We start from the raw sequence: 15,480 nt of genomic DNA, 5'->3' as shown, positions 1-15,480 counted from the left end.
AAAAAATGTCAATATGTACATAAATAAAAATGTAACGCGTATAACGCAAGCATAAACATTATGTATATTTAACACGTATTATATATTAACATATACTTTTTTATATTACATTAAAAGAATAACAATTACCACACACATAATACATGACATACAATATAAAAAGTATATTTATACATTTACAATGGGTTTATTGTTTTAGAAATATCTCTTTTTGAACTTGCGACTTTTTTATCCACCGTGTATATTGTATATACGTATATATATACCACACACAACGGACGCGATGCTGGAGAAATAACAACCAAGTGCGAAATGGTGTTAGTGTGAAAAGCGTTAATTGAAACGCAATCCCGTTGGTTTTCCGTATCACCGTTGTGTGTACGTCTCACATACACAAAACCGCACATAGATAATTCGGGATTGTTTTTTTATATAAATATATCTCCGCGCCGAGAGATAATTTTTCTATAGGTATAATAACTCCTGTCGTAAACATCTGGACGCTCGCTCACGGTTGCGCGCGCATCGCAGGCACGAAGCAGCATGGAGGTAGAATTCTGACTTACGGATGACATGAGGGTCATGTAGTAGTAAAAACGACGACGAAACACGCACAGATCAACATCCATCGACACGCCGTCGTTATTGAACTTTAGAACCTTGCACTTTGATCACATCATTGGCACCGAGCACAGTTATTTTTCTTCGCATTTCGGTTCCTTTATTCGTCAGAGATGCTAAATTAGGTGAGCCCCATTTAACATTCTCGTAGATTAGTCTGCCAAAATATTCTTTCTCGGTTTGAAAATTCAGTAAATACTCTAATAAAAAAATTTTTGTCAACTAATTTGTCAATATATGTCGCATGAGGATCAGTTATCTAAATTACGGATCACAATATTTTGTTGATATATATACATATATAGATATATAGATATATACACATACAAGGATAGATAAGATAGATATATATACACATATATATGTGTGATATATATAAGATAATATGAAAAGGATATACACATGACTTTACTAAAAATATGCATTTTGTGAAGTATACAAATAAAAGTTTCCGCAATTTACGTGTTCATAATTGATGAGTAATACACACATATGACATATGCACATATTGCTCAATTCTGAACATGTGGCACATATTTCTAATTGTTTGCTTTAGTTACCTCAGCATAAATCTTGATAACTGTTTTGCATAACAAAAAGTAAAAGTTGCAACTGCAAAGTGAATTATTACTCAGTTCATAAATCAAGATAAATATAAAAAATTTGAAATATATTGTTACTTATAGCAAAAATCTATCTTGCACGGTTGTATACATATCGGTTGTATAAAATTTTATATAACTTAAAAGATATCTATCAATAATCTCTATTAATAATCTTTTGTATGTAATCAGTCAGACAGATGTGTACATATACAATATGTTATAATATACATAACATGGTACATATTGCAGAGATTTCTACATTGTTTTGGGTTTTATATATTTATTTTTACTTAATAATCGCCAAATTATCGCAAAGAGAATATGTTATTATCTCTGCTTTTTATATTTTGAGAATTTAAGACCTGTTTGTTAATAAATTATATTACATATAATATTTTCTATTTTGTTACACATTAGAGAGATTACATATCTTTATAAATAGATATAAAATATAGTACTATTATGATTTACTGTCTGTGCAACATAAGTTTTTCTCATGAGCTATAATTAATGCTTGAGAAGTTTAATTCTCTCTATATACGTGACAACAACGTATAGAATTAGAAAGTATAATCTGTTTATTACGTATGTATAGGCAAAGTTTTACGTCTTTGTTGATACTTGTGTGAATGCTAGTCTTTTTTACACAAATCTTTTTCATTTAAATGTAAACTAGTTTTTTTATTTATATTAAAATATGCAAATTAGTTTTATATTTTAGGATGAAAAAGTAATTAAATAAAAATTATGAGTTCTTTTTGATAGAGTAAATTCTAAGAAATTAAATATAGATTTTTTTGTTGCAGATATATAATTTAGCTTCTTATTCTAATTAGTTGACTCATATTTCTGTTGAAGGTATAGAAACAGAAAGAGAGAGAGAGAAAGAGAGAGAGTATTTATGTTTTTTTTTGTAACATCTACAATTCAATATATATTGGAACCATGGGAGTGCTCACTTCTGTGAAACAATCGTCAGTGATACATCTTATGTTTGCCATTACATTTTTTACGTCCGGCTTAATAATCAACTTCTTCCAATGCATTTTATATTTTGGATTAAGGCCTTTTTCCAAGTATCTTTATCGCAAGATTAACTACTATCTTTGCTACTCCTTTTATTGTCGTAAGTTTTTTCACATTGTCTTGAATTAGAGTTTTAAAACGCAATGTTTCCGAATAATTAATACACATTTGTGTTTTCTTTACTCTTTCTTCAGAGTTAGTATTTATGGCCGAATGGTGGTCCGGATCGGATTTAATATTGTACATTGATAAGAATGACTTCGAGAAATATTACGGTAACGAGCACGGCTATCTTCTGATGAACCACAGTTACGAGACGGACTGGTTAATAGGTTGGTTATTGTGCGATCGCGTGAGACTGTTGGGCGTAAGTATTCTGTGTTAAACATGTACATTCACATCTCGATGCTAGAAGAGTCCATGAGAGACTGTGTGTTCGCAGAATTGCAAATCTTATGCAAAAAAATCGATACAATATATTCCAACATTGGGATGGGCGTGGAAATTCGCCGAGAGCATTTTCCTCGAAAGAAGTTGGGACAAGGACAGAGAGAAAATCAGGACTCAGATCACAGAGCTGATCGAATATCCCGACACGATGTGGGTCAGTTTCAGTTGTTTGTTTTATTTATTTATTTATTTATTTTTTGTCGAAGCAAGTTTTATACTGATTTCCATGAGCTTTACCTCTCAAAGTGTTCGATAGTCTTCGTTAAAAATTGTTAAAAATAACTCGGGGTTTGTGATTGCAGCTACTGCTCTATCCCGAAGGTACGCGATTCACGCCAAAGAAACTGGAAGCCAGTCAGAAATTCGCCATAGAGAAGGGTCTACCAGTGTTGAATTATCACTTAACGCCACGTACGAAGGGTTTCACCGCCAGCATTCCGCTTATGAGAGGTAAACCGGCCGCTATTTACGACATTCAAATAGCATTTAAGCCGTCTGATCCGGTAAAGCCAACCATGATGAATCTCCTCCTTGGAAAGCCTCTGGAAGGTCACATGTACGCTAAAAGAATTCCTATTGAGGAAGTACCTGAGGGAGACGAGGCGGCTGCCGAATGGCTGCAGAAACTCTTTCAACAGAAGGTACAGTCTGCATTTCTCATTGAGAAATAATTATTAAATTATTTTAGTTAAAGAGTTATGATTTCAGTAGAAATATATAGTCCTGCAAGTGATATAGCTGAAGGTATCTCAATTACATTTAGAAAGTTGATCGTTATACTCAAATAGACAACTTTACCAAGATGATTTATTACTTGGTTAAAATTTTGTTTGTTGTTCGCATTTTCACTGAAACACCGTAAGCTTGTCTCGTATTTGATTATCATTTAGAAATGCCGAAAATATTATAATAAGAATTTTCAAAGTTTACGATTAAACGGAACAGCACACGCAAAACCACATACCCCTCGAATTCAGTAGTTAATTTCGTATTAACGCTAGACATGAATTGTTGGCTATTGGTAGGATCGTATGACGGAGAGTTTCTATAAGACAGGCGATTTTTTTGCCACGAGCGGAGTGCCTAGGACAGAGTCGTTCAAGCTGAAAAGAAGATATTATTCCCTCATTAATACCATATTCTGGGCGGTAGTTGTCCTCGTACCAATGCTGTATTATCTTCTAAGGCTTCTTTTGTCCGGCTCGATCTTCTACTTTTCCATCGGAGTCGCAATTATCTTTTTATGTAAGTAGTATTATCCACCTCTCATTACTCTTCACCCGACTGCTACTTTAGATAGATCATCGTTCTTAGATGTCACATTTTCGAGCGTTTATCAATCTTAGTTACCGCTTTGTTAACTCGCGTCAGATTCAACTATGTGAATGCTGATTGCACAAGTCGCTTATTATTATTATTATTATTATTATTGTTATTGTTGTTATTATTATTATTATTATTATTATTATTATTCGGATATGTATTTACACCATTTGTTATGTGATACGGCTTTAAATCAGCAGAAACCTGATCTCGATGTACATTTAAATGCGCGAGAGGCTCGGATATAAAACAGGATAAGTGATATTCGACACACATTTCAAGAAAGCGCAACTTAAAGTTTTTTAGTCAGAAAAAAAATATTGTAAATTCGATATCGGTCAGAATGAAAAACTTTTTTTTTTTCGTGTAAAGAGCTTGTGAAACACGCAAGCCAGAAAGAAAAATTAAAGAAAGAAGAAGGTAGGAAAACATATCGAGTGTCGCTTATCCTGTTTTATACATCCAAATCTTTCATATATTTTTTATGGGAAAATAAAAATCGATTTACAGTTTATCTGCTAATGTACAAAACCCTCGGGATGTCGGAGATAAGCAAGGCCTCGTCGTACGGAGCGGGGAATACGGCCGAGGCGAAGAAGAGCAAATAATTTCCGAGCGACGTCTGAATGAAAGATGACTTCCGTTAAAAGTGTCAAAGATACTGAAGAAATATGATAATTCAGGCGGTTCACACAGAACAGGAGAGATGCAAAACTTTAAGAATAATTTAAGCAGATACGTATACATTTAATTTTTGTGTTTCTGTGCAATCCACAATCAGTGGACGAGAACGTGTTTTACCGTATGAATCATTGAACTTTATTAATGGTGGAATGCGCTTCTTCATACAAATCCCCTGTTCCCCACATTAATGTGACGCGAGAGAATGATCGAGTGTATGTGCACCACGTGCTTTCTGTCCCCCGCAAATTGTTTCGAGCATTCTGATATAAGTAGAGTTCAGTGGATCACCATGGATCAAATCCAAATTATACATAGATACATACGAAGTGCTTACATACATAAATAAATGTATGTAAGCATATATACAGTATGTGTACATATATATATATATATAATATGTATATCTGTACTATGATATTATATAATATTTACATATTTTTTTGTGTTTATATTTTTTTTTCTTACATATAGAGCTATTGTTATTGTTAAATAAATGATTTAACCCTATTGCGCCGTCAGAATTTATTTACATCCGAACGTGTAATTTGTTTCTATTCTTTTTGTTCAAGACAATTGAAAAGTAATACATTTTTAGGGATAATATATTTTTTTACAGAGATGGAGCATTAAGTTTCAGGCTTTTTGTAAGTAATAGTCTCGTGATGGCGTTCTTGGTAACCGCTGTACGGGCCCGCAACATAACCGATAACTCTGAGCTTTCCCTTCGGATCGTAAAATCCATATCGACCCTTCACGCTCCCGTCTTGGAGCCGCTCCTCCATTCTGTATTGCCGATTTTTTCTGCGTACACAAAAACGACATACGTCATTTCGATGTGATTATGCTTTCTTAAACAATTCGAGCAGTTATTAACGAATTGTTTTATCGATTCTACATGTATGCGACTAATTAAATTGTAAGAGAAAACAATATTTTTAGACCATAAACTTAATTCAAGAAAAGAAAGTTTACAGCGTAGAGAGAAAATAGATATGTAGAAAATAATTTATAGTCTTGTGTGAATATTGTATATATATAAACTTTGTTATTATCGGCATTTTTCTAATACTGTCTTTTTTTTTTTTTTGTTAACAAATATTTTACCTTGGTAGGTCATTTCACACTCACCCGTGTCCAGTGTCGAAACCGAATATGTACGTCCCCGGTCCCCGATGATTCCTTATTTGAAAATCTATCCGGCTTTCGTCCACCGATTGCTGTCTTTCATCATCCTTAAATTCTGCATCGGGATGTGACAGTGTCAATGTGTGGCCTCCATATGGCGATGTGACTTCTGCATTTGCGTTATTCTCGCCTACTGACAACATGATCGCGAACAAAAAGACTGTGAGAAGAAGCTGCAAGAAGTATAAACAAAATTTTCTATTTCTTTTTCTTTTTTCAATTCAATTAATTTTTCTCTCACGCGCGACGAACTTGTTAATTTTGTGTTGATTCGCGTCAACTATAAGTGTTTCACGCAAATTACTCAGTGAAATCTGTAGTACGACACGTTTAATCGCTTTCACATTTTCGCGCTCTGTTACTTCGTCGGATCTTATTTCGCGATCCCCCTACGCGCGACAACAAAAAGAAAAAAAACGCGCATAATAAGTTTATATTGTGTTCGGATGAGTTTTGTTCGATTAAAAAAAAAAACACAAAATTTTATTGCGAGAACGAGGAGACGAACAAGAGACAGACTTACGGAGCGTTCGACGCGCATTATAAATCTTTTTTGGCGGACAATTTACGGAGGACTGATCGGTCGAACGCGTCGAGGCTCGTGTGTTGTTCCCACAAAGCTCTCACTTTCCCTCCCGATTGATTGAGTTTTGTGTTTTTCCTCCTGACAACTCAATTGGTTTTTCTTTAGCAAGAACTTTTTATCCGTATAACAATGCTCGTGATGATTCGATCGATAATTGAAAGAATTGCGTAAGAAGAGTTGGTCGTGCGTGTCTTCACACATCCGGGATATGGAACAATCGATTTTGTTTCAGAGACAATTGTCAACTTGTCAACTCATCCTGTCAACTTGTCTCTCGTCTCGATTATGTGAGCGCATTTTTTTTCAGCGATTTACTTTATAAATACACGTTGCGAGCGTACATGTGAGAAATCGAAGAACAAATCTCTATCTGGAAGAAGATAGAATATTGCCTGTGTAAAATGATCAGACTGATCGTTCTGTGCGGCGTTTGTTTATTACTGACGGAGTCAGCGATCGTAAGTACTCAGAGTTGATTTAAATGAAAAACATATAAAATTGCATTTTTTTTTTTTTTTATCGATAACGAATTCACTCTTCTATTTATTTTATTTATTTATTTTTTTTTAATCGTTGTAGTCATTAAAATGCAGAAGCGGCGTTCAGCAAGTGAACGATCAGTTTCGGAAGATTGTGCGGGTTTGCAAGAAACGATCCGCGGGCGATGACGATTACAGCGACAATTCCGCGTCGAGCGATGACAGCAACAGCAACGAATCTTCGATCATGGACATGTTCGACACCAAGTTTTTCACAAGCGACAATAGCAAGTCCAACACGCAGTCGTGGAAGAATCAAAATAACAATCGGTAACGAGGCAAAAAGCGCGAAGAATCGAATTAATCGCGCGTTTTTTAATCGCATAATTTTAATTTCGATTGCGTGCGAACGTGTTAATAAAACATAAATAAATAACGTTAATGTGTAATCAAGGAACCGTGGGAATCAACAAAGAAACGTCGGCAACGACCAACGTTATTCAATCAATTACACGAACGGACAGTGGAGAAATACGCAATATAATCCCAATCGGGGTGTCAATATTCGCGACTTTGGTTATTCCGACGGAGGTGTCAGATCGAGTTACGATCAGACGTACAACAGCAACTCGCAGAACTACGACAAGAATCAACAACGATCCGTGAGCTACACAAGTGTCTTATAAAAAAAACCAAAGTTCAAGCTGATGTAACATGTGTGACTGTGTATAAATTTATTACTTCCTCTCTCTCTCTCTTATTATTTCTATGTCAACTTGAATTTATGTCGATACAAAATATCGAACTATTAATTATTATGTATATTATGCTTTTTTTTTTATTACAGTGCATCGTCCAGTGTGTTTTCAACGAATTAAATATGGTAAAATACACAAAGATTTCTCTTTTAAAATCTTAATCGGCAATCAGTCTTCTCAAATTTTGTTTACAACAGGTGGATCAAAGGGGATTTCCCGAGCAGAACTCGGTCGTACAGTTCACGACGCGTAACATACGTAATCCGGAGCTGCGAGACTTCGCGGAGGAAGCCGTCGTCGAGTGTTTCCGTTATCTTAATTTGGAAATGAGACAGGACAAATGTCAGTTCTCGCAGAATCTCCTATCCTGTCTGTCGGACAAAGGAAAAGAAGTACAAAATTTTATCGACCGACAAACGTCCGATATTCCTTCGATCGGTTTTGAACGTGACTTCACACTTTTTTTGTTTTTTTTTTCAGAGATGCGAAGATTGGGATAACTAGTGGTAACACGATCGCATTTCCAATGATGACGACAATCAGTTTCTGTAAAAAAAAAAAAAAAAAAAACTACGTAGCTGTTACGAGGCAACGCGGAGCGTTAGCGTGCAATAATTTAGTAGAAAGACTCATAATAAATTAACACGTTTAATTAAAATAATAAATTGTTTTTTAACAATTTATACAATCTCTCGTTCAGAGCGTAGATAAAGCGTAATTGTATTATCAGTTATATATATTTCTGTTTTTTTTTTGTCGCGCGCGAAAGCATTTTGAATTTTATCCCCCTTAAATACTAGATATACCCTTTCCTTTTTGCGGAAGGCACTACTATAAAATACAACGTCGCTTTATCGTGACGATAAAGATAATAGAAATTAACGCGATATTCAGGATATATATTATTGCATCCGTGTGGAGCGTGTTACTTCCTCTTCTTCAAGTTTTCGAATCGCTTCATCAGATCGTCGAAGTCAACGTCGTCGTTCTCAGATGGATTTTCGGACGGATCGTTGTTCTCCGTCGGCACTGCCGGAAGATCCGGGAGCTGATAGTTGTTCATCGGCATCTTCGATCTCGGTTGAGGTTTAGGCTTCTCGTCCGACTGCACGGAAGAAAACAAGAAAAATTAACACAACGCATTTTTAATTTTTCACTCCGTGAAAATTCGAAGAGGCGCAAAGCTTTTTTACCTGTTTGTTTAAATCGGGTGGAAAGTCCGGAGGTCGGTACGGAGGCGGCAAATCTTCCTCCTAATTAAGAAAATTTCAAATTCAGATGTTTAGCAAGAGAACACCGTTGTTGTTTATTGATCAGGCGGAACTCGTGTTGTCCGAGAATGCGAGTTAACTCACAGGTTTGTTCGAGTTGGCGTTGTCCAGAGGAATGTTGTACGAAAAAGCAGCGGGACTGAAAGCGGTATTCTGATCCTTTTCAGAAGGCGGAGACGTCGGGGACACAAATCCTATGGAAGAAGCGTCTTTGGCTGAATCCTGAAACATCACAACGTTTTCTCTTAGTGATGTAATAACTGGAAAAAAAAAAAAAAAAACTGAAAAAAGCAATACTGTTTTTTGTCTTTTTGGAAAAGTACTCCAAGTTATTACCGTGCTCGAGTTGAATCCGGGATCCGGTAGGAGCGGCGCCTGTGGAAAACCGATGAAGCCAGGCGGATGAGGTATTCCTCCGCTGGCGGTGTCCAGATTATTCCTCGACTCTCCTCCTATGTCTATCAGCATCGCGTCCTGAGCCTCGGCCATCACCTGCGGATCCGGCTCGTATTCCACGTTGTAATTTTTGGCGATTTCGATCAGATACTTTTCCACGAGAAGTTTCGACGGTGACTGCACGCTCATTTTATGCTTCAGCTTCTCCGATATGGTCTGTATCGCCTCCTCACGGCACGCTTCCGTATACTGTCTGCCGTATTTGGACGTTAGGATATCCGCTATGACCTTAATTTCTTGCACATCCGTCTGGATACGAGGTGCCGCCCAAATGATGGTGGATATGGCCTCGGCCAAACCGTCATCAAGATTTCTGAAAATTTATATGTACATCAAATGATTAAATCCTGCGACTACAAGTATACAATCCTTGTGTAATTGCTCCATGAGCAATTTAAATTTCACCTCAAACAATACACTTTCTGTTGCCAGATAAAACACTGTCGCGAATGATAAGATAAAAAAAAAAAAAGACCTAATGAGTGAATAATATAAGTAATTAAAATAAAGTAACAAGCAATTATTCAAATTAGCGCAAATTACATTTAAACAATGTTTCGTTTTGCTTTCAAATCTCACACAGGCCTACTACAATTATTGCGTTTTGATCGCAGAGAGAATTGTGTTTTGCCGTTACTTACTTCATTTGCTGAATGAGACCGAATCGCGCCAGGAGCAGGTCGCAGTACATCTCCAGGAGTTCCATCGCTTCCACCATGTAGTCCTCGCGGATGATGTGCTCCACCCGGATCTTCGCGCGCTCGGTCTTCCCGGCGGCGATGTAATCGGCGATCTCACGTCGCGCCTTCTGCGCCAGCTCCGTCTTCTTCTTCTCCAACAGTTTCAGACGATTAATCGCCAGACGCAGATGCGTCTTCAGCTTCGTGTAATTCGGCCCGCTCGAGAACATCTTCGGTGCGTGTCATCCACTTGGTTAGGACTCTTTATTGCGTCGCAACACTTAAGAATCCGATCTCACAATTATCTCATTTTAAACGTCAAAGAGAGAGGTAATGAGAATCAATCCATCTCACGCCTAGATTAGAAGAACGACAGCTTCTTCTATGAAAATAACCTTCTTGTTAATCACACACGGATGAGATAACCCTTGCGTGGACACGACGTAAAGATCAAGTTGATTTGTTTGCGCGTGTGCACGCGTGATAACAGATCGGTGGTTGCGTTTGGTTCCGAAACGTCAATCCTTAAGCCTATGTCACACTACAAATTAGGATTGAGATTGGATTGCAATTTGGCCAATCAGAGCAAAGATCACTAAATGTAGGATTGGTTTTCTTTTTTTTGATTGGTCAAATTTCAATCCAATCTCAATCCCAATCCGTAGTGTGACATAGGCTTTAGTAAACGGGGTTATTATAGGACCGTTTCTCATGGATCTAAGATACATCCGGGAGCATGTTCCAATCAGAGACAATGTGTCTTAACCGTTCGGTCAATGGGTGCGTTCAGACAACTCAACGGTTGAGAGATCGTCACTTATGATAAGACTATTCTTCAAAATCTGGTGCGGTTCCAAAAGTATGATCCAATCAGAAGTGATTATCTCTCAACCGTTGCGCAACTGTTGAGTTGTCTGAACGCACCCATTTGGGGGATCTGTGTGTCAGACGTCACAGCAATCGGTTCATATCTCTATCGTGTTCATATCTAATCTATGTACATGTTTGCTCATGTATGAGCCATTACTCAGCAGTAATGAAAGATCGAGCCTGCTGCAACGAGAGTATATCTAAGCGGTGGGGTACGCACACAAGCAAGAATCCGTCGTCCGTGAGGACGGTTTTCGCTTGTGTACGCGCCCTCACCACTTCGATACTCTCGTTGCAGCGAGCTCGATCTTTCCACCAGTGTTACTCAGCAGTACTCGACATATCGCCCAACATTGTTGTAGAGATCACTGACTGGTCATGTAAATATATCATTATATATGACAACGATTACATATGCCATTCTCATATTAACGTTACGTTCTGTCATTCAATGTCAATCAGAAAATTTATAGTTTATGCGATATATATTATAGATTTTCAGCACTAATAGCGGAACGCAGCCTGATAGGTGTGTTGTTTATCTCCGCATTTCGAATCGTCATCGTCACCAATCGATTCTTCTCTGTCGCAATCGAAAAAAAATATTCTCTCTCATATTTTGCCAGTTTTTGCGGAAAATTATGTGTTCTTCTATAAGGAACAAGGTAAACACAGAATTTCATCACGTCATTGTGTTGACACACAGTCTTTTTTTTTTTTTTTGAATTTATGAAAATTGTTACTTTCTTACGTGTATGTAAATTTATGTAGTTTCGTCGTACAAGAATGTGACAGTGTATTATTTTGAAATTAAATGTACAGGCAGTGATGAAAGATTTTTTTTGACCGGCCAGCACCAAGAGCACCGAGGTGGTGGGAACCACTGAGAGCACGCACACAAGCGAGAACCGCCGTCCGTGTGAGTAACGTCACGCACACGGACGGCGGTTCTCGCTTGTGTGCGTCTTTCAGTAGCATCCACTTTTGGTGCCGGCCGGTCAAATCTTTTTATCACTGTACAGTACAGGCTTTTTATTAAAAAAAAAGTGATTTTGTAATTTACATATGTTTAGGAGCCTTCAGAATCCGAGGATCTGATACAGCATACCAAACAGATATGTTGCACGTTTTTAAGATTTGTAATAATACAGCTGCATGTTCTGTTTGATTGTATTGTGGACTTTATCTTTGGCCTGTACTATGATAAGAAAGCGAACAAAGTACCACCTGTGGAACAGAAGTTACTGTTGGAAAGTGCAGTTTCTTTAGCTGAAAAGATCAGGTTGAGTATTGACTTAAATTTTTTTTTTTTTTTTCAATTAAATTATAAATGTTTGTTTTCTTTAAAACATGTTTGTGTACACTGTATATAGCAGCCTCTTTTGTTACGTACATGATAAGATAATAAAATACAAAAAATAAATAAATACAAGATTTATCTGATTTGCTCATGAAGGTCTGATAATAACAGTATTTCTATTATTGCCACTCAATATATTGAGATGTTATTGAGTTATTTGTTTTCAAATGTTTGATAGACAGTATATATATATATATATATATATAAAATGACGTGGTGTATGATATTTCAGGACAAAGCAAGTTACATCGGAGGAAGTGGTGGGAGCTTTCATTGCAAGATGTAAAGAAGTAAATTGTTTGATAAATGCAATTGTGGTGGAGAGATACGAACCGGCTTTGGAAGATGCAAAGAAGGTGGATTTAATGATACAACAAGGCATCGATCAGGAAAAAATAAAAAACGAAAAACCGTTTCTGGGAGTTCCCTTCACCACGAAGGAGAGCAATCGAGCTGAAGGTTGGCAAAATCCGTCAAAAAGTAATCCATATTGATTCGACAAAGTAATTGCAACAATTGTTATCGATTGTTTTGTTAGGATTAATCCATTCTCTCGGCTTGCTCTGTCGCCGAAACCATTGCTGTGAGGACGACGCCGCGACAGTTCGCTTGTTGAAAGAGGCTGGTGCGATTTTAATCGCAAAAACCAATGTACCAGAACTGAACTTATGGACGGAATCGAGAAATCATCTATTTGGACAAACAAATAATCCTTACAACACTACCAGAACAGTAGGAGGCAGTAGTGGTGGAGAAGGAGCTCTAATGGCAGCAAGCGGTACTCCGCTCTCTCTTGCTAGCGATATAGGAGGCTCTACTAGGATGCCTGCCTTTTTTAACGGATGTTTTGGCCACAAACCCAGCGAAGGTTAATATTAAAAATTTTTTGTATTGATTATTTTTTTATTATCTTATCTAAAAAGTTTTTATATATATCCGATAATTTATTTAAATTTTGATGTTATGTGTCAGGATTGATATCTGTATACGGAATTGGATTACGTGATAAACATTTTCTGGATACAATGGTGGCAGCTGGACCAATTTGCAGACACGCTGAAGATATCGCACCTGTTCTAAAGGTACTGATTGATAAAAATCCCAAATTTCAACTGGACGACCGGCTGAAAAATTTGCCCATGTATAAAAACGGGCCCAGATTAAGATTCGATGAGTCGGTGAATGTGAAAGATCTAAAAGTGTTCTATCAAGAGAGTTCTGGAGATTTGAGAGCGAGCAAAGTGACCAAGACCATGCGGACCACAATCAGAAAAGCTGTAAAACATTTAGAAAAACTCACCGGTTCCGCAACAAAGGTAGAAATCTAGTGATTCACAGAATGCTACATATTTATATGCGCACATGTGAGATAGATTTTGATGTTTAGATACAAAGAAATTTTTAACACGTGCTTAAATTGTTATGTTTGTTACAGATTAAAATACCGGGTTCTGAGTACAGTTTTAAACTGTGGAGATATTGGATGACTCGCGAGAACGTCAATTTCAGAGAAAACATAACAGGTGGGAAGGTAAGGATTAAGATAGGATTGCATTTCATATATAACACGTAATTTTGTATAAATATCAGTTGATGACATTAGAATCTTATTAATCTTATGTCTTGCAATATTCGTGCTTTCTCCTCAAAAGTCACGCGTCTCGTCGTAACTTTCTTACTTAAAAAGTATTCAACATTTTGCAGTATTCTACGAGCGCGATCAGAGAATTAGCCAATCTGCTCACTGGAAATTCGCAACTGACGGCAGCTGCTGTTTTTAAATTGGCAGACGAGGACTTTTTTCCGGAGGTGAACGCGGAATGGGCAAAAAGCGTCACCGCGAAAGCGAAACTATTCTTAGCGGTAATTATTGCAGGAAGAGCAAAAATTAACAGCAAATTAACAACTTGTTAACTTAGCACTTTGTTAAAAAATTCTGTTAGATGTTTGTTGACATGTTGCACACATTCATTCATTCGGATACTATAAAAATCTGTCCCCACAGGAGACATTGGGGGACAATGGAGTGTTGTTGTATACTTCAGCTCCCTTCCCCGCGAGTTATCATTACTCCGCATTTCTCAGACCTTATAACTTTGGCTATTGGTGTTTCTTTAACGTTTTGCGGTTTCCAAGTCTCCAAGTGCCGATGGGCTTGGACAAACAAGGCTTGCCAGTCGGTATTCAAGTAAGAATCTCGACTCAAATATTATTTTGAAGTGTATTTTTTGCTCAATAATAATTCTTTTTTTGTATTTTTAATATTTAGAACTTTACGACACAATGTTTCTAGTGGAGTTAATTTGTAATGTAGTGTCGCCCTCGTTATTTTATAGTTTTCAACATTCGCGTAACGTTCTCTTTAAAATTGCAGGTGATAGCAGCTCCGTACAATGATCATCTGTGTTTAGCGGTTGGCAGAGAACTCGAGAAAGAGTTCGGTGGTTGGGTTCAACCGTAATGTCCCTAAAGAAGATTGACAAGTCATGAACAAAGTAATCTTGGCATTTACAACGCAAAATAACTTGGACTCCAAAGTAATTAACTTGGGTTTTGGAAAAATATCTTGGGAATTTTATATCTCTTAATATAAGTGTTCTGTTATATCTTAGTTTTCTTGATGTTTGTTACAAAGTTTGTTATAAAGTCTTCGAACAAAAATATTTTTTCAAAGATTACGTATATATATTAATCTTGCGTGGTATGTATTAATCTTACATGTATAATAATTTATGTCATGTTTTGAAATTGATTTCGATAAAATACATAGCACGCTACTCAGAATTGCAAATATCTTATTTTTACTTTATTTAATTGAAATTGTGTGTACGTATATATATTTGTGTTTTGTGAATCCTACCCTATATATACATCTGTGTACAAAAGGTTAAGAGTTTTGGAGTTCCCCTCCAAGACGCTGCTAATTTCTTCCTTCTCTTTCAATTTATCAATTGTCGAAACTTTCGCGCACCACAAACGTCAAGTTGTTTTACGGTAAAAAAAAAAAAGAAAAAAAGACAAAACCTTCGAAACTTCCTAGTTGTCACCCCGTCGCGCGGTTCTGACGGATGTTGTGTAGTAGTTCCGTACGTAGAGGTGGAGTTGCGCGACAATCGGTCGTGAGGT

At 36.8% G+C, this 15,480-nt stretch overlaps 5 protein-coding genes across 10 annotated transcripts; 3 read left to right on the top strand and 2 right to left on the bottom strand.

Moving 5' to 3' along the window:
• The first annotated feature begins 277 nt into the window (after positions 1 to 277).
• On the top strand, positions 278 to 5,101 carry LOC109853185 (1-acyl-sn-glycerol-3-phosphate acyltransferase gamma-like). 3 transcript variants are annotated; one of them, XM_020425041.1, is made up of 7 exons: positions 278 to 746; positions 2,091 to 2,352; positions 2,447 to 2,619; positions 2,695 to 2,856; positions 3,005 to 3,343; positions 3,728 to 3,947; positions 4,536 to 5,101. In XM_020425041.1, the coding sequence occupies exons 2-7, from the start codon at positions 2,172 to 2,174 to the stop codon at positions 4,631 to 4,633; spliced, it is 1,173 nt and encodes a 390-aa protein (XP_020280630.1). In that variant the 5' UTR covers positions 278 to 746; positions 2,091 to 2,171; the 3' UTR covers positions 4,634 to 5,101. The 3 variants fall into 3 exon arrangements, with proteins under 3 accessions (XP_020280630.1, XP_020280628.1, XP_020280629.1); XM_020425039.1 differs by having other exon boundaries at positions 2,085 to 2,352; XM_020425040.1 differs by lacking the exon at positions 278 to 746 and having other exon boundaries at positions 2,072 to 2,352.
• A 67-nt stretch (positions 5,102 to 5,168) lies between these two features.
• On the bottom strand, positions 5,169 to 6,505 carry LOC109853245. Its single transcript, XM_020425139.1, has 3 exons — positions 6,418 to 6,505; positions 5,838 to 6,067; positions 5,169 to 5,510 (listed from the first exon to the last, which is right to left on the bottom strand). The coding sequence occupies exons 1-3, from the start codon at positions 6,433 to 6,435 to the stop codon at positions 5,336 to 5,338; spliced, it is 423 nt and encodes a 140-aa protein (XP_020280728.1). The 5' UTR covers positions 6,436 to 6,505; the 3' UTR covers positions 5,169 to 5,335.
• Positions 6,506 to 6,856: 351 nt separating this feature from the next.
• Positions 6,857 to 8,287, top strand: LOC109853244 (general odorant-binding protein 71). 2 transcript variants are annotated; one of them, XM_020425138.1, is made up of 6 exons: positions 6,857 to 6,938; positions 7,060 to 7,289; positions 7,414 to 7,621; positions 7,807 to 7,842; positions 7,915 to 8,109; positions 8,198 to 8,287. In XM_020425138.1, exons 1-6 carry the CDS (start codon positions 6,882 to 6,884, stop codon positions 8,219 to 8,221), a joined length of 750 nt encoding a protein of 249 aa, XP_020280727.1. In that variant the 5' UTR covers positions 6,857 to 6,881; the 3' UTR covers positions 8,222 to 8,287. The 2 variants fall into 2 exon arrangements, with proteins under 2 accessions (XP_020280727.1, XP_020280725.1); XM_020425136.1 differs by having other exon boundaries at positions 7,915 to 8,287.
• Positions 8,288 to 8,351: 64 nt separating this feature from the next.
• Positions 8,352 to 10,625, bottom strand: LOC109853243 (IST1 homolog). The gene is made up of 5 exons (XM_020425135.1): positions 10,086 to 10,625; positions 9,325 to 9,757; positions 9,073 to 9,210; positions 8,911 to 8,970; positions 8,352 to 8,822 (listed from the first exon to the last, which is right to left on the bottom strand). The coding sequence occupies exons 1-5, from the start codon at positions 10,352 to 10,354 to the stop codon at positions 8,643 to 8,645; spliced, it is 1,080 nt and encodes a 359-aa protein (XP_020280724.1). The 5' UTR covers positions 10,355 to 10,625; the 3' UTR covers positions 8,352 to 8,642.
• A 495-nt stretch (positions 10,626 to 11,120) lies between these two features.
• On the top strand, positions 11,121 to 15,138 carry LOC109853276 (fatty-acid amide hydrolase 2). 3 transcript variants are annotated; one of them, XM_020425202.1, is made up of 11 exons: positions 11,121 to 11,201; positions 11,293 to 11,374; positions 11,489 to 11,659; positions 12,068 to 12,276; positions 12,587 to 12,813; positions 12,893 to 13,222; positions 13,327 to 13,670; positions 13,790 to 13,885; positions 14,059 to 14,217; positions 14,360 to 14,542; positions 14,729 to 15,138. In XM_020425202.1, the coding sequence occupies exons 3-11, from the start codon at positions 11,636 to 11,638 to the stop codon at positions 14,813 to 14,815; spliced, it is 1,659 nt and encodes a 552-aa protein (XP_020280791.1). In that variant the 5' UTR covers positions 11,121 to 11,201; positions 11,293 to 11,374; positions 11,489 to 11,635; the 3' UTR covers positions 14,816 to 15,138. The 3 variants fall into 3 exon arrangements, with proteins under 3 accessions (XP_020280791.1, XP_020280790.1, XP_020280789.1); XM_020425201.1 differs by having other exon boundaries at positions 11,188 to 11,206; XM_020425200.1 differs by lacking the exon at positions 11,121 to 11,201 and having other exon boundaries at positions 11,214 to 11,374.
• Positions 15,139 to 15,480: the final 342 nt, after the last annotated feature.

This window comes from Pseudomyrmex gracilis, unplaced genomic scaffold (genome assembly GCF_002006095.1).
Source record: "Pseudomyrmex gracilis isolate BER0280 unplaced genomic scaffold, ASM200609v1 scaffold_45, whole genome shotgun sequence".
NCBI lineage: Eukaryota > Metazoa > Arthropoda > Insecta > Hymenoptera > Formicidae > Pseudomyrmex > Pseudomyrmex gracilis.
This window is presented reverse-complemented; position numbering and strand designations above follow the sequence as displayed.